Source organism: Chinchilla lanigera, unplaced genomic scaffold, assembly GCF_000276665.1.
Source record: "Chinchilla lanigera isolate Chin_1 unplaced genomic scaffold, ChiLan1.0 scaffold00009, whole genome shotgun sequence".
In the NCBI taxonomy this organism is placed as follows: domain Eukaryota; kingdom Metazoa; phylum Chordata; class Mammalia; order Rodentia; family Chinchillidae; genus Chinchilla; species Chinchilla lanigera.
The window spans coordinates 21,594,688-21,613,365 of record NW_004955410.1 but is presented as its reverse complement, the minus strand read 5'-3'; the positions used below and the strand labels follow the sequence as shown (position 1 = coordinate 21,613,365).

At 37.6% G+C, this 18,678-nt stretch overlaps 1 protein-coding gene across 6 annotated transcripts in view; it reads right to left on the bottom strand.

Moving 5' to 3' along the window:
• Positions 1-18,678, bottom strand: part of Hdac9 (histone deacetylase 9) — an 885,718-nt gene that overhangs the window by 318,664 nt on the left and 548,376 nt on the right. For 3 of the 6 annotated variants that reach the window (XM_005377344.2, XM_013510571.1, XM_005377345.2), the window contains one exon: positions 8,350-8,613. In XM_005377344.2, coding sequence (XP_005377401.1) covers positions 8,350-8,613 — 264 coding nt within the window. Of the gene's footprint in view, positions 1-5,983; positions 8,614-18,678 lie in introns of those variants that run through there. The other 3 variants (XM_005377351.2, XM_005377350.2, XM_005377349.2) reach the window with 1 other exon arrangement.

The window sequence follows — 18,678 nt, the reverse complement described above, 5'->3', positions numbered from 1 at the left end:
CCACTTCTATTCAATATAGCTCTGGAAACATTAGCTACAGAAATTAGACAAGACACCACAGTTAAATGTTTGACATATACTCTGTTGAAAGAACATATCAATTTCCATGTTCAGTAATACTTTCCTTTATTTAAATGTGCATAAAGATGAGGCTGATTTACTCTCTGAGAAATATTAGCACATAATATGAATTATTTTGTCTTTTTTGCAAATTCTAATTTTTAGAGGTGATCAGAATACATGGAAATAGAGAAATTAACAGAGGCCATGAATATTGTGATACTGAATTTTTCTCTAAAAAACATGTGCCAGATATTACAACAGAATAGTCAATGATTCATATAAATAACATTATGAAAAGATAGTTTAGTTATAAGTAGTATGAAATAAGGAATTCATTAAAAATTTGCATTATTTATCAGTGGCTGAAAATAAAAATGAAATAGTAGCTATTCTTACTGGAGTTGGCCTAAAGAAAATATTAATAATGAAGGCAAAGTCTGTTAAGTAAAAAGTAACTTAAATTTCACACAGAAAACAATATATAGCGTAATGTAAAAAAAAGGCATTTAGCTATTTTAGGCTGAATAACAGAATTTAAAAACAAAATTCCTTCAAATCAAGTTTCACTGAGCATTTCATAGATGCTGTGGATGGCCCTAGGAACAGTGAGGAGAACCTACTGCCCAAACCTCAAAAGCAAAAACGACCAATGACACAGAGGTAATGACGAGGGACCAATTATGGTGATTTGTAAAGACTGAACTCCAGGAGGACTGCAGAGTTCCAATGGCTTGAAGAAATCACAAAGGGTATAGGAGAGAAAATAGGATTTGGATAAGGAAGTCAGAAACTTTCCAGATGAGGAAAAACTTGAGGAAAGCCCTGCTGCCCTGGACCCCAGTCAGAAACATGCTGTATATACTAAGAAGAAGCTAGACTGGGAGAGGTGAGTCCCTGGTCAGAGGGTAAGCTCGAATTATGAGGACTCTAACACCTTGATAGCATTTAGATGAATTCATTTGGAAGGAATCACTGAAGGTTGTGCCAGCCAATGGAAAATGGTACTGGTATTTCACAGTAAATTGATTGAATTTGTATAAATACCACCCTGATGGAAGGAGATTAATACAATTATAAAAGCTTGGATTTGGTATTAACTGGGCTCTTGACTGAAGGCAGAGATAAAGAAAAAGTAAAGAGATGTGATGGTTTGAAGTTAGAGACAGGAAGACCAACTACTTTCTATGAGATAAACAAGAGAAGACAGTCAAAGATGACTCCCAGTTGGGGCTGGGGATCTAGCTCAGCTGCACAGCACCTGCCTGGCAAGTGCAAAGTCATGAGTTCGATTCCTGGTACCAGAAAAAAAAAAAAAGATGACTTGCAGATAATCTTTCCTGTTTCTAAACTGTGGTTTCACTAACAAATATTTAAAAAGCCAGATGGGGCGGATACTGGAGATGAATTTGCTAATTTAGAGATGAAAGTGAGTAAAGCACAGAAAGAATTGTCTTTACAACTAGTATTGATAGAGTGAGTTGTCTTTAAAGTACAGAGACTTTCAGGTCTTTCAACTATTACAGTTCTCAGATCTCTTTAATGCTAACATTTTATGCCTGACAGACTAAGTGAAACAGAAAGATGGTGGCCAGAGCAAATATTCATTGGTTCAGGTTTTGCAGACTACATATTTTCAAAATGATGCGATGAGATCTATAAATTAGCAAACTATAAAATGAGCTGAAGATCAACAGAAATATAAAATACAAATAAAAATATGTGAGCCATTAATGCAAGGCTCATACATAATCTTAGATTTCCTAACAGCCACATTTTAAAGAACATAAACAATATTACACAACCCCATATATTTAAAATATTCTCATTTCAATATGCAATCAACAGACATCAAGCTTACTGAAATATAAAGATATTTCTATGTAATACCTTTAAAATATGATGTGTAGTTTCCATTTATTGCACATCTCAATTTTCACCAGCCACATTTTAAGTGTTCAATAGCTGTATGTGGCTACCATCTTTAATGATGTAATTCTAGGGCTCTTCACAGAAATTCTATTAATAGAGGCCCAAAGATCAAAGCAATGACATGAATATTAGTTAACATGAAATCTGAGTGCAAAACAGACATAAGCAAAAATGAGTATCTAGTGCAGGATTTGAAAACCACATCTATGCAGAAAATAACTGATTTAGTTTTTGAAGAGTACCGGATGAAAGGCATTCCTGAAAGAAAAATAAACTAATTATTTCTACTCAGTTTATATCAACTATAACAAATATCACGATTATAGTATTTGAATGAGTTTTGGGGAATTAGAGAAAGATATCAAATGCTAGACAGAAACAGAGGTCAGCAGCAGGAATACCAGGAGAGCAAGCCCAAAATCAAGCAGAAGTAAAAACAGAGAGATGATGCCTGAAAAAAGAGTCCACCAGTCATGAAGATCGTATTTCTTTAACAGTAACTCAAGTACATGGAAGAAAATTATTTTTAAAGTAGTGCATATGACTCAGAATCAGCCAAAGACTTAAAAGCGAGTGCTACTTTTACCAGTAGAAACACGAGGTAAATCTTTTTGATCTTGGGTTAAGCGATGATTTCTTAGGTACAGCACCAAAGCGCAAGGAACAACTAGACAAATAGATACACTGGATTTCAGGAGCATGAAAAAGTTTACTTGTTAATGAACATTATTGAGGCAAAAAAAAAAATCCCCTAAAATGGGAGAATATTTGTAACACATACATCTGATAAGGGTATGTAAATCAAAACATATGTATAAATTCTTGCAACTCAGTCACAAAGACACAAATAGGCCATTTTGAAAAATGGGTGAAAGACTTGAATGGACATTTCTCTAAGGAAATCATACAAACGTCCAAATGAGCTCCAATAAACTCATTACTATCAGTCCTTAGTGAAACAAAGCAAGAAATGCTAGCGCTTCACACCTATTAATATGGCCACTTCCGCAAAAGGGGTGGGGGAAAGGTGCTGGGCAGGGTGTGAAGAAGCTGGAACGCTCACACATTGCTAGTGGGCAGGTAAAGCCTGTCAGCTCTGGGAAGAGCAGTTTGGGGGCTCCCCCAAAGAATTTCCCTAGGATCCAGCAATTTCACTCTCAGATTCATACTCCAGAGAAATAAAAACACATGTTAATATAGAACTATGAGACAATATATTCTTAAGACTATGAATCAGAAAATCCAAGGATCTTAGGTAAAAACTATTAAAAATCAGGCCATATTTCAGAAAGTAGTTAGTGCCCTTGGCCATCACCCAAACTTTTGAATCAGACTTCCTCAAAGGGTTTGAAAAATGTAGACTCCTGAACTCTTTTTCAGGACAAGACCAGAACCTATGGGGACGTGGACAAAATCTAATGGAGCCTTAAAAGGACTTTTTATGCACCTTCTGATTCAAAACCACGTAGAACATCTAGAACTGGACAAATGACTCCACTTTTCACTTTCACCACATTTCATACAGACCAGTTTAGTCAAAACGATTACCAAGTGCATCCTTGATAGGTTTAAATTTTTAAAAACAGCTTCGTGCTTAGAAATTGGGTTCTTTGCCTCAGCTGCTGAGAGAGGAAGGTGAGAAGTGGTGAAAGCAGCAGGCTAAAGTCCTTCCTCTTACCCTACACCCACCCACTCCTGTGCCAGGCCCCACAGAGCCAACCGGAAGTGCAGCCACTGATTCCCTCCCGCTCAGCACTGGTTCCAGTCAGAAAGAAGAAACCAACGGGTTTTCATGATCAAGAATGGCTGGACACCTCATGCAAGAACTAGAACCCTCTTCTATGAGTTAGAAAGAAAGAATCATAGTCCTGTAATTTAAAGCAGTGATTAAAAGAGACAACTGATTCAAAACAATTTTGTAAATCCTAATAAGAGGGGCAAAAAGTGATGGAAGGGAGTATAGAGAAGTTTTCTCAACTGAATAGATGGGACTGAAGCAAGTATACTGGACATGTAAAAAAGTGACACACAAATATAGTGCAGTCACAAAAATTGAGACAAGGTGTCTGGTGCCAGAATGCCCAGGTTCAGATTATACCTTATCTGCCACTAACTGGGTGACCTTGACTTTTCTCTGTGCCCAATTGCTCTCAGCTCTGGGATGGCATAGTAGTTAATACCTACCTCTGAAGGTGGTTTGAGAAGTATAAGCAAGTTGATGTGTGCTGACTGAATAGATTAATGGATAGGAGGTGCTTGCCGTGATACCCGGTGCACTCCAGGGAGGCAATAGTTGAGTGTTTTGGTGAATCAAGATGATCCCAAAACACTGCATTGTCTAAACAGTTTACCAGCTAAGAAGTCCTACAACAAAGAAATCTCTTTGTCTCAGCTCAGTTAAAAATCATATCCTCAGTAACCCTTTTATTTCCCTCTGATGACCCTCCTATACTTCCCCCCTTAAAACTGGGTGGAGAAATTATCAATGATAAATGGAATGACAGTCTCAAATGCCTTCTCTTTTATCTCTAAGTTTCCATCTATATTACAACTATAGACCTCAATTTTTATTCCCATAAACCCTCTATTGTATATCCAACATTTATACCTATAGGTAGTAATAAGTCACAAAGAAATGCCAAATTAAAATAATTATATTATCTATATGCTATTAAATATTAGATTTCAAAAATATATGCTGGCTGCATTACTTTTTAGCATCCTTTGGAAAACAACATAAATATATTTAAAAATATAAACAATATAAAAATTCATAAAGACTCCTTTTCTAAGATCTATGAAAATAGCAGCACACACTTCACCAAGGAGAATGTGTCTTTTTCCTGAAGAAGAGGAAATATGATTACATCAAGCCATGGTGAAAATTATTTTTCTGGAGAAAGGTTTCTAACCTTAGATCAATACTCTTTATTAAGACAGCCACTTTACGTATCACATCAGAAATAAGATATTCACTATAAAAGCATTATTTGATTCCTCCAATTCTTATTTTAGGATTTCTAGTACTGAGTTAATCAGTTAATTTATAGTCAAAAGGCAAATTTCAGGAACTTATGACTAGAATTCATGATATTTTCAGAGTTCTAACCCAATTATCAAATTATGGCATTATTGAAAGATAACATATTGTGTAATAGTCAATAATTATATCTCTATTTCTTCATACTAATGCAGTACTGTCATGGCTTAGAGTAACATTCATTTGTATGGCACTACTAAGAGTTATATCAAATGAACCAAAAAACATACAGAATCACTTTTAACCTATTGACCCAAATATACAGATACAAATTTTAAAGCACTGGTGGGTTGATTTTGTTGGCAGCAGATCAGAAGAGGAGCTCGGTAGCTACCTCAAGGCCCATAGCTATGTATAGTACAGTTCCCTTTACCAGAGCTGCCTCTTTGTTCTCCACAAAGAGTATGATAGCAACGGTTACCATAAAAAGGGGAAATCATTTAACTACCATTTTCTCTTTAAATTTATTCACTGTTACTTTATACCTGCAATTCAGGATCTCACTGCATAAACAATTATTATGATATTGGAGTTATTCATTTTAATATTTATGGAGTGCTTGTTATATTGAAGGGACTATGTTAAGCTTTTAAAAGTTTTTTTTTAAGTTGAGTAGAGTTAAGAACTGATATCTATTTACCTAAACTTTTATAGCTAAAAGTTGACATTTTAATTTAAATACCGAGGATGATATCATGATAAAGGTCACACTGCAAAAAGGAAAATGCCACAAATTTTACATGCTTGCTATTTGATATTGGCTGATGTAGGGTTTAATTCACTATTGTTGAATGTATTATTTTTAATGGCATTAGAACTGCTCAAAATATCTTTATTTTCTTGTTTCAACAAAAAATGGCAATATATTTTGGTATATGAGACCTAGTATACAAGTTTCAATTCCGTTAAATATATCAAGTTTACACAAAGCCAAATGTATGAAAGGGGATCTTTTAAAAAAAACTTTATTTGAGAAAGGAAGAGACTTATAACAGAAGGCAAGAAGGGAAACATACAAACAATATATTTACAACACAAAACAAGAGATCACCTTCAAGGGTGTAAATTATAATAAATACAGTAGATTTTAAAAGAGACATTTATCAATTAGTTGTAAGATTATTTAAGTCCAGCTTTCCTTTTCACTGGTTCCAGGTAGTTTCCTGATTAAATTCAAAGACTATCATATTCAAACAAGTAATGTCCACCAACTGTACTGATGAAACTCTCTCTCAATGACATTATAAAAAATAGTTTTTTTGTTTGTGATTACATATCTTTGAAGTAATATTATACAAAAGTCTGCTCAGCCACATGTTCCTCCCCAAATAAAATGTATTTTAAAAGATGCACTATCCCTTTTTTATGAGATTGGAAAAAAAGACTTTGAAGAAAATGAATATTTATGAGATGGAAAAATATACAATTTTATCTTAGGCATGCCATATTTTTATAATGCAAAACAACTGACAAAAAGTCATTTTAATATGAAGAAATATACTAACCAAAATATGTTGGTGACAGGGAGTGTTGCCTATTATAGCTATTTGTCAAATTATCAGCAGGACGTTCATTATATGGAAAAGTTTTAAACTTTCTAACTTCTAGTTATGTTAATTTAATTTGAATGGAAGCTTTTTAAAAAAGGATAATGTATCTTTAGCAGTAACAGTTTTAAAGAAATATTTTTAAATGTCACAGCAAAATGTAAACAATACGTGCCAATAACATACATTTCAACAATGTCTACATTTGGCAAAACTGCTGTATCTCCTCTGAAATAGGATACTACACCTTAAAGTACCTCAAATTTAGAAATATAAATATTTTAATAGAAAAAACCTCACAAAGATTCTAGGTCAATTTGGATTATCCATATTAAAGAGGTCTTAATACAACGAACCTTTAACTAGCTTAACAAAAGTAAACCTATAAAACAAGGTAAACATATCAAAAGGGAATATGAAGGAAATGTTCCAGTGAAAAGCTTCCGTAACAATTTCCCTACTTGTGGTGTTATTTTCTTAGACAATAAATCAATTCATAGAGTGCCCTTTAAAAACAGAAAGAGTAAAACACTATCCTCAGATTTTTTTCCCTACATTCCTCAGTACATGAATCACTTGGACTTCCTGTTTCCACAAGGCATTTCCTGTTCAGCCTTACAGAACCACTTTTCTGTAGGAGAACAGCAGGAACCTGACAAAGAACTTACTTAAATAAACATTGTCTTCTGTTGCTTTCAAAGATGTTTGTATTTTATAGCATCAAAGCACACAATCTTTCTGAAGGTGCATTATGTACAAGTCAAATCTTTTGTGAGACCCAATTTTCTTCCCTTTTTTTTTTTTGCTAAAATGATATGGCATATGCTATGCCATTATGGAATTACATTTGAGATATTCTAGTGATAATAATCATAAAATATCATACAGCTTTTAAAACTGATTTTGATGTGATAGCAAGTGATAATCATATTGTTACTGTGTTTGCTACAATTGTAGATACTATGTAGTATCTGATTGGACCACATTTCTGCAAATTACTTCTCACCAACATGTGCATCTGCATCGATTGATTTTTTTCAATAGACAATGCCATCAAATTACACAAGATAAAAGTAAAATGCACAGTGTCATGTGAAACATAACATAGTAGTTTAAAACAGTACTCCAATTTGCATCTCTATATTTAAACCACCTGTATTCCTATTATTTTCAATTGCAATGTACACAATAATCTAGGACTACTGGCACAGTGACCAGAACACTTCTACTTAACAAAAAAGAGAGAGGAAAGAAGGGGCAGACTACCTTTAACAGTGTTCCAGACTGTAGTATGATACATTATGTACAATGATGCGAAAATTGACTCCCATATGTTCAAAAAAATCAAAAATTAATAGAATGCTTCATTGATCAGACTGGGAGAGACTATATCTGGCAGTCACCGAACTCAACAGATAAACTACAAATAATAGTGAGTTCATTTTGCTTAGAAGTAATTGGTGTAACAGATCTTGGGATGGATTTAGAGCCTATTAGTTACTTTGACATCACGTGGCATAATTTTAGTGTAACAGGTATTTTTTTATTGATGCAGTTTCGATGAAACTTCTCTATCTTTTTAGAGATCACCATAGATCGATCTCTGTATAGACACATATATATTTACCTGTTTCTGTTCGAATCCTTAGACACTAAAATCAGTCATCCAGACATACAAACCAATAGGAAATTTACCAAAACCTGCAGTGCGTTTCATGTTCAGATAATGACTTTAATTACAAATCCTGGAGCTAAATCTTTGCCTATTACCTGTTGCATAAAAGCAGCCTGCTCCCCAGATTCCATTTCCTGGATCTGAGCATCTTCGTCACTGTCCACTGGTTCTTCCTTGACCTTCACAGCCGCCACTTGTCCCAGAGTGTCATCCACACAAGCACTGCTGTCGCTCCTAGTGCTGTTGTCACTAGAGGGCGCTCTGTCTTCCTGCATCGCCTGGTCCCCCTGAAGCTCTTCCTCGGCTTCCTCAAGGTGCCTGCCCGGTTGCTTCAGTTGTTCAATAGATTTCGAAAGCAGCTAGAAGAGAGTGTTCAGGAGTTCAAAAGTCAAGAGCTCTTGATGGCAACAGAAAAGCAAATTATACTTTGATTTCTATAAGTTCTTAATTCAGTGCACTCTGATTTCTAATCACTGCCCACCAATTTCAGAATAAAACTTGTAGGCATCAAGCTTTGAAGTAACCTGGAAGTAGTCCCATGGTTTCTGTATTGTATTTGGGGGACAGGCGGAAAATGAAGTCTTTAAGTTTTTGTTTTTCAAGTGGATTATTATCTAAAGCACTTAGAAAGTCATGGGGAAGGCAGAAAGAAGGGTAACTAAATCCATGGAAATGAGGAAACTTTCACAAGCACGGGTATTTTTGCTGAGTCCATTTAATACAAACTGACTTGGAATATTTTATCAAAAAAGGAAAGAGGGCAAAGTGAAACTTCCCCCATCTCGTTCAGCAAGTGTTAACTGCTATACAAGCCCAAATCACAAGCACTAATAGTCTTCCAGGTCTACTTATTTTCTGGTACTTGCACGGTCAAATTACAGTCAAATGATAAAATACCATCACGATTGTACTTGTAAAACACAGAAGTATTCATTTTGAAATTCTGAACTTTGAGAAGGTACATGACTAAAAAATTTTGACAACACTGTCATGTTTTATGTACAGATCCTAGTGAAATTAAATAAGAGGAAAGAAAGAATTGTCTTTCAATCTGAAAATTTTTATTTGGACATTTTATTTTATAAACTAAATTATATTTCATCTTCAGAAGCATATAGATGAACTTCTCAATGAGTTTAAGGACAATTGTTTAACACAGCTGATTTCAGCAATAGAAAAACGCCGAATCATAAAATCAGAATAAATGGGGAAAAGGCTCGAATTGATTTCATTTCACATAAGCCTTTTTTAAAAAATCCTACAACTGTCCTATTGACTGATCATGTGTAGATAAACGGTATTTTCAAGGGTGGTCAGAGTTTTCTACTAAGCCAATACCTACATAAGCAATATGCCAATTACTCTAACTAGAATCGCACTTAGAATATCACCACTAAAATCATGAGTACAGATTTTTCTATCTAATGTTTAAGTTTACCTTCTACTCCATACAGTTAGGTATTACAAAAGAAACATACGTTTTAAAGTTTGAATATAAAAGTTCTCAAAGTTTGAAGGGCAACCTTCTGAGGCTTACAGACTTCCTCTGGTCCACACAAAATCTCAACTGGTCCTGAGCATACTAACAGCACCTCTGAATTTCCCTGTGGGTAGTTTGGCAGTTTTCATTCATTTGTTCAGCAATTACCTAGTGAGTGCCAAATATGTTCAAGATACCATGCTAGGCATGGGGGAAATGGTCACTGTCTTGCCTCCATGGAGCGTAGAGTTCAGTGTGTTAGAAAGGCATCAAAGAAATAAACTTATCTTTATTTTTTCATTTTGTTTTGTCTCACTATGAAATTCACTATGTAGCCCAGACTGGCCTCAAGCACATGGTGCCCCTCCTGTCTCAGCCTCCCTAATCCCTCTGTGCTGGGATCACAGGGGTGCGCCACCATACCTCGCCACTGATCATTATTCCCATAAGGAAAAGCACTTTAAAGGGAGAAACACAGGAAGTTAAAGAGCATGTCCTGTCGGGCACAGTGGTGAGATGGGTATGGTCGAGGAGGTTTGGCTGAGGAAGGGTTTAGGTGAGGCAGGTGAATGAAGGATAAGAAGGAGTTGCTGGGTGCATCTGAGGCAGGAGAAGTGGGGCAGAGGCAGCGTGAGGGCATCCTTGGCAGAAGGAAAAGCATGTGGGGGTCTTGGGGAGAGGGACAAGGAGCCCAGTGCATCTGTGCAGTTTAAAGGTAAGTGGTGTAGGAGGACTGCAAGAAAATACCAAGAAGATGATGTTGGACACAGTGATTCAGTTTATATTATTATTTGGGAGGAGAGGAGAAATCTACAGAAATAAAATATAATTTAGGATAAATCATATATGAGACTTAAATATATCCAAGCTGAAGTCAAACATGATCCGGCTAAGACAACACAAAATAATTAAAACTTATATCAAAATAAAACAAATTTCAATATTAATTTCCTATGTGCTGACAACCTAATTCTTACGGTTCCTGGGTGGTCAGCATAAGGAGGCGATTCCTCTCATGCCTCAGATGTTGTTAAGTACGATTTAGGAAACTGTTTTAGTACTTTTGTCCCAAATCTTCACACTAATCTGCAATTTCTATCTTAAATATGCAGGCTTTTGCACACCACTGAGAAGCAGGAGGAAAGGGACAATGTAATGGTCTTGAATTTTGACTACACAATTGTAGGGATCCATGTAATTGGCTTTGAGAGGAAAAAATATTCAAGACTATAGGAAATAAATACCAACCATTGCAAATTTCTATCATTTTGTTTTGAGGTCATGTATCATTTTTGATATTTTTGTGTTGTTTTAATTTTATCTTCACTGTTGTTTTGTCTGTTTTTTTTTAATTTTTTAAATTAAAAAAAAAAAAACTCCTAGTTTTTGCTGGAACACCAGGAACTGGGTGACAAACACCCATTCATTCTTCACAGAGAGAAAGGACCAGAACTCTTCCCTCCACAGCTTACCTCAGTTATACATAAGACTATGTCAGAGGGTTTGTGGGGAGAAGAGATTTATGCAAGAAAAAGGGTAAGAGTCTGGAGAGCCCCCAGAGAAACTCTCCAGGACAACTACAATTCATCTGGCCACATGATCACTGAGCTGTGGAATCTCTCCCTTTTGCCACGGTAGCATAGCTGAAAAGGTTATTGTGAGCTGCACATCAGACTGGTGGGCCAATGTCATCTAGGAGTCCAGAAGACATCTCAGAGAGATTTGAAGTGATCCTGCTGATAACAACCCCATGAGAAGAGCAGAAAAAATGTATGAGGTGTGTGGTCGTGGGACAGGAAGGAGGGCCACTCATGAACTCTTGAACAGTTGCCAGAAAGCACATGGCCAGTGCTCATGAAATGCCATGTTGACAGTCCCCACTTACTGGCCAGTGACTAAACCTCAGCCAGCTTCTGGATGTTTAACATTACAGGAAGTATTCAGCAACCAAGAGGAAGCTATACAGCACTGGAAAGTTTAAAAAGTTGTTTCTTGCTGTTATTCTATTTCCTCTTCCGGGATCCAACATGACCTTGCAGACCTGGATCTCCTCACCATGAATGGTCTTTCTTCTACTCTATTTCAGCCCCCAACAGCATGACATTACAGTTGGCCTAAACTTTGTTAGTAACTATACCCTCTCCTAAGTCTCTATTTCAAAAATTATTCTTTTGTTCTGGCTTATTCTTGGGATTTTTGGACACCAACTGTCCCTCAACAGTACAGAATCTTCTAAGCCATATTCCAACTTCTCACTGCTCCCTGCTAAATGAAGAGGCTCCACTCACATTACCCTCAACTCCTTCACCCTCCTTGATATGGATTTAACTGGACAAGTAGAACTTACAATCTCAACTAAACCCAAGAAGCAGAATGAGCTAAGACATGCTGGGATTATAATCATGCTGTTATGACTTGTGTCTAGATGTCGAGAAAGGTAACTAAGCCAGAATGCAGTACCAAAGAAGTGGGGTTGTTGCTATGACTGTACCTGACCATGTAGTTTAGGAGCTTTTGGAGCTGGCTTATGGGAAGGGGAAGAATTAGGAAAAGTTCAGAGATGCCAGCTGAAAAAGCACAGCTGGAATGTCTGAAGGTGTACTCGATATGAGATTCTTGTCAGGGCTCAGAAGACCAGAATGCTGATAGAAATTCTGCCAGTATAGGCCAGGGCTCAGGTGGTTTCTCCTAGGAAGAAGGACTACCTTGGTTGTTGGGCTCCAGACCATGTTGTTACGCCTTGGCAGAAAGTTTGTCTGCATTTTGCTCATGTCCAAAGACTTTGCCTGACACTAAGAGTAATAGCAGTGAACTAATTAATCTGGCAGAAGAAATTTCAAGGCAGTCTATTGTTGAGGCAATAGCATGGCGGGGGGTTTTTGACAAATTTATACTGAAAATCAAGAGCAAAGAGCCCAGTAAAATGATTTAAAATGTTTTGAGTTTGGTCAGAAAGAAAGCTCCAGTAAAGCTGTGGATTGCAAAGATAGAGCCGAGGAGATCTTGGCTGCTGAGAAGGAAGAGAATAGAAAAGATGGCCTGAGGGCATCAGAAGGAGCAGCTGGACTCCATCCTTTGCAATCTGAAAATTGCAAAAGTGAAAGACTTTGAAAAGAGAGCCCTACAGCATCATATTCCAGAATGATGGTGGCCTAGGGAAGTTGTTCCTCGGGATTTGTTCATAGGCACAGGACCCCTACAGTCAAGAGACAAGGAAGCCCGGCTACTACTCCAGCTGACAGCAGACGTTGGTGTCATCCATGTAGTGCTGGCTTTAGGTGCTTTCAAAATACAAGAGTTGTGGGGACAGGAAGGCTTCCACTCAGATTTTTTAAAAAGGCCTTGAAGGACATCCAGTCTGTCCGTGAGAGGGCAGTGTACGAAGCTGTGAGTGTGAAGCCAAAGGTGCAGTGGAGACCCCAGAAGGTTGGAGAAGCTAGAAATATGGATTGTCCAAGGAAAGCTGCAAGGAGCAAGCAAAGCCAGCCAAAGAAAGAAGCCATGGAGCTACAACTACCAGAAGTGCCTTAGGGGTGGAGCCACACAAGCTCTTTGGAGTTAACAATTTGCCACAGATTGTTGGGGATGCTAGCAGTGGAACCATGAGATTTAATGTTTGTCCTGCTGGGTTTTGGTCTTGCTTTGTTCCTGTTTCTTACTATGCCCATTTGCAATTTTGGAATGGAAATGTCTATCTTGTACCACTGAATGTGAGAAGTGTTAAACTTTCGTTTCATTTGTATAGGAGCTTGCAGCTAAGAATTTGCCTTAAATCTCAGAGGAGACTTTGGACTTGGACTTTTTACTAATGCTGAAACTGTTAGGTCTTTGGCAAATCTTGGAGATGGACTAAGTGCCTTTTGCATAAAAGGATGTGCATGAGTCTTTGGGGGGCCAGGGGTGGAATGTTACGGTTTGTGTCTAAATGTCTCCCCAAAACCTCATGTGGTCATAGGTGGGGCTTTTTCAGAGGTGTGTGATGCTGAGATTGATTCATGGTACAATGTTAGGCTCAAGAGTACTAGGGTTAAGCATGTGAGTGCTACACATCCTAAGAAGCCTGGATAAAATATAAGGGATAGGCAGAGCTGTGGTCATGCCTTGTTTCTTTGCTACCTCTGCCTGCCATGAACTGTTTTTCCTCTGTGATGTCACTTGTCTTGGAGTCAGCCAATTATGGAATGAAACCTCTACAAACTGAGAGCTAAATAAATCTTTCTTCCTTAACGCTGGTTGTCAGGTATTTTATCTCGGCAATGAGAAAAATAACTAAGATACATGCTGCTTGTATAGGTTGATACACTGAGAAGTTTAAGTTTAAGCAACTCAGCAGGGGGCCAGGGTCCTCACTTTGTAAACATCCTTATCCTGTGAAAGAGGACGGCATGGAGATGGTGTGAGTGCTACACCCTCCCTAGGGGTGGGGGACTCATAGCCAGCGTACAATATAAGGACGCAGAAGAGTCTTGTTTGCCCTCCCTTGGCTCCTGCTGCTCTTGCTGCCTTGAAGGGTCACCCCTGTTCCCTGCCACCCTGCTTGTGGATGGCCCTCTACAAACTGAGCTAATTTCCTTTCCTTTCTAATTTTTGGGTGTTGGGTATTTTGTCTCAGCAACGAGAGAAAATTAACTAAGAAACTGGCTATTTCTCTTTTACCCTCTAATAGCCCTCCAGGCTGCCTGGAGGTATTCCTCTGCTTCTTCAGTTAATTCACTCTCACTTGTTCAATCACATTTCACACTGCTCACTCTCTTCTCAAACTCTGACATCTTCATCTTTTACTCATTCCCTGACGATACCTGGGCTTCTTATTTCACTGAGAAAATAAAAGCATCAGAAACGAAACTCAACATCCTGCCACTGCCACATTTACCAAGCTGTGCTAATCTAACTTTCCTGCTATTGTAGTAGAGGAAAAGTCTGCACTCCTTTCTCACTCAAACTTTCCACCTATGCCTGGGTATTACTCAGTTCTCCAACCGTTTACTCTGTCCCCTGTCATGTGTTTCCCCTCTTCTGAGGGTATTTTCTTTGGAATGCTGTCAGTAACATTATTTTTTTTTTTTTTGTCTTTTTGAGACAGGGTTTCACTATGCAGTTCAGGCTGGCCTTGAGCTCACTTTGTAGCCCAGGCTCATCTTGAACTTGCAACAATCCTCCTACCTCAGCCTCCTGAGTGCTGGTAATACAGGCGTGCACCATCATACTTGGTTAACATTATCTTTCTTAAAGAAACAATGTCTTCTGACCCCTCTGTCCCCTACTACATACATCCCTTAATGTTAAAACTCCTTGAGTTATCTCTTTTCATACTCTTTTCTCATTATCTTTAGGATCTATGCCAACTAGATTTTAATCAACACCATTTAATCCAAAGCTCTCTTATCAAAGTCAAGAATGACTGCACAGATGAAAAAGTGGGGCCATTTACATAAGATACAAATATGTATCCATGGAGGTAAAGCAAAGGAAACAACAATCATAGTGTCTTGGAAAGTAAGAAACTCCTCTGGTGCAGCCAAACACCAGACAAACTGGATGCAAATTTAATATAATATAATTTACCATCAATGGCAAGCGAGTCAAAGAAAACCACTAATAGAGACAAAATCCTGAGTGCTCACCCAAAGCATATATGTACACTTTAGCAGAAACTTTCTGAAATCTGACCTGGTAATGTATTTCTGAGGTCAATGAAGCATACAGAAATCACCTCATTTAGTCCATGAGTCAAATCTGGCCAGGCTTCCCCTCCTCACCCACAGGGACATGTATATGTTATTGTGACACACATGACACGGACAATTTTCCATGTATAATACAGAGACAATTCAATGTGTTCCAGTTAGTTGTTTTGGCTTTATCTCCACTTCTGATGTACTGAAGGAAATCAGAGAGGGAAAAAGCCAGAATGAATAACGCTGTGCTCACTTGGTAAGAAAGTCAAATTGCAGAATAGTCTTTTGCCAAGAGCAGAATTCCTTACTGATTTGTAAAGGAAACATTTTTGGACATGAAAAAGCAATTTATGAGTAGAAATCATACAGATATAAAACGTTGGAGCTGAAAATGTCTAATGACATTCTTAAAAGCCTTATTTTATAAAGAAGAAGACTTATGTCCAAGAGAAGCCAAATCATACTGCAAAATACAAAGATTTTTACGGAACAGCAGAAACTAGAATACTTTTTTCCTTCCACTTTGTATTCTCTACTGAAATAGATACATCATAACTGAATTACTATAAACAGGTTTAATCTCTCTCTCTTGAGCTCTAAACTTGCCTATTTAGCTGCTTATTAAATACTTACATGGAAAATACATAAGGCATCATAAATTTAAGAAGCTCGAAGATAACCTTTATTTCCATCTCACCCAGATGTATTCATCACCTAACCTTTCTCATTAAACAGCATCACCAACTGCATGAGGCCAGTGGGGGCCAGGCTATGACATGTGTTTAGTGGGCTGTTTGTAACATTGGTGGCTCTAAAAGGTTCACAATAACTGCGCCAGGCTCTCTCCTTGCTTATTTCTTATTTTTCTCTTCCACCCATTGGCAGGACTCTTTGCAATCCACCTTCCAAAAAACAGCCTATATCTGGACAGCTGTCCATTTTCACTGCTACCACTGTAGTCCAAACTACCATCCTTTTCTCCTTGAATCACCAAAATGGCCAACTGTTTGGGCTCAATTCTTGGCTTTCTCAACTTCAGCAGCTCAACGATTTGTTCTCTTACTGTAGCTCTAACACTTTTTTTCAAAATAGAATGAGGCAACACCAGTTCTTTACATACCGTCCTCCAGTGGCTTCCCATCACATTACAATAAAAATCCAAATCTTATGCTTTATCATAAAATCCAAATTTTAACAATATACACAGATGTGAAATGAGCAGTCCCACCTATTTCTTATTCACCTATGCTGGTTATACTGGCCTCTGCCTGTCCTGTGAATATGAACAGGATAGGCTACTGGTTCTCTGATAGGGCCTTTCCTTAGTATGTGCTGTACTGTCTTTACTGCTACTAGTACTAGTACTATTACTACTGCTACTGCTGCTGCTGCTATTACTATTACTACTACTACTATACACTGCTACTAATTTTTTCCAGTGCTGGAAATTAAACCCAGAGATTCTGCAATGAGCTACACTTCCAGCCCTTTTTATTTTTTAAGACAGGGTCTCATTAAGTTGGCCAAGCTGATTTTGAGCTTGCAATCCTCCTGCCTCAGCCTCCTGAGTGTTATCACCACACATACATTCTCTGTACATGCCTACTTGGCTCCTTCTTATCAGATTTAAAATTACCTCTCTGAATATCTCATTCATATGTTTTCTTTATCCTCATTATTGTCTGGCATTACATAGTTACGGTTACATTTCATGAAGGCATGAATCTGATTTTTTTAGCCTTTTTATAGTCCCTAATGCTTTGTAAGGTATCTGGCTGAAATTTTGTAAGTATTTGAAAACTTAACACTTAGTAATAAAGCTTTTGCATGCTGTTTTGTTTGTTTGTTTGTTTTTGTTTTTGTACTGGGGATTTAACCCAAGACCTTTGCACTGAGCTACATCCCCAACGCCTACACCTTCCCCCTTTTTGACACAGGGTCTTGCTAAGTTGCCCAGGCTGGGTTTAAAGCTTTTGTACTTTTCCTGCTAGATTATGAAGCAAAGTCAATGTCTACATAACCTGTAACTATCCCTTTTTTTAAAAAAAAATCTCTGAAATAAAAGTGTTTTTCTGAGGATTCACAAAATATTAAAGAAATAAGTAAACAGAATGTCCTATTAGGATGGCCAATTTTGCAAAATATAAATGCATAGAGTGAGTTAGCCCACACTTCCCATTTTGGGTACTTAAAACTGTTTTTGTTTAAATACTCAAATTTGCTAGAGTGGAAAAATTAGCAATTAACATCAGCAAGGAAAATCTACACACAAAGTTGTGGAGTTCTGTCTGCCAAGTTTTACTTGAGATTTTCAAAAGGAAATGTTTGTGCTATGTGTAAGTACTCAGACTATGTTGTTTTCTATGTGCTTTTGAACTACAAATATGGCCATTACGAAGATGGCGTGGCTACCCCTGTTCTAATTTGTACTGCTGCTGAGCGGCCCCAGATGCAGCGAGGAGATGTCTGCTCACTCTCAGTGGGGGAGCAGGCTCTCTCTTTGGTTGGACATCTGGAGGTGATCCTCCAGCAAAGTTGAGCTGTTGCCTTGCTGGCTAGAAAACAGAAGACAAAACATCTGTGTGACAGATAAATGTGCAAGCTTGTGTGAATCTTTGCCGAGGCCCTATCTGTAAAACAAACCATGTGCCTCTCCGTCTGACACCAGGTGAGTTGCTACAGTGGAGACCCCAGCTGAGATAAAGACGGAGGCTGCACAGCTTGTCCTTTTCTCTTTATTTGCGCTCCTACTCATCTGTCAGTGTGTCTCTATATTCCTGATGCTACTGTGCAGCAATCGTGCTTGGACACTAAGAATAGATAGGCAGCTATGACTTCTCCGAGGTAGGGACACTGAACACTACTGCACGTCCACACAGATATTCTGTTTGCCACACAGCATGGTAAATGACCCAAATTTCCGATACCAACAAGTATTACAACTAAACTCTTCTAATCCTCATCTATCCCTGTTAGAGGTCAAATACACCTATATTTTCAGTGTTTTACATTCTTTAATAAATATATATTCTGTTGGCAAATGGTATAAAATTCATTAAGCATTGTTAAAAGTCCGTGTTGCTAATTTTTCCATATTAACACATTTAAACTCTTCTCTATGAAAGTTACATTAATATAAGTCTACAAGTCAATACAAGCATAGGTACTTTTAAATATAATATCTTCAAATTCCTATAATTTAAATTTTTTCCCACAGAAATCCTAATATCCCCACAAATATCTTCAGATATATTAAGAACTCAGCA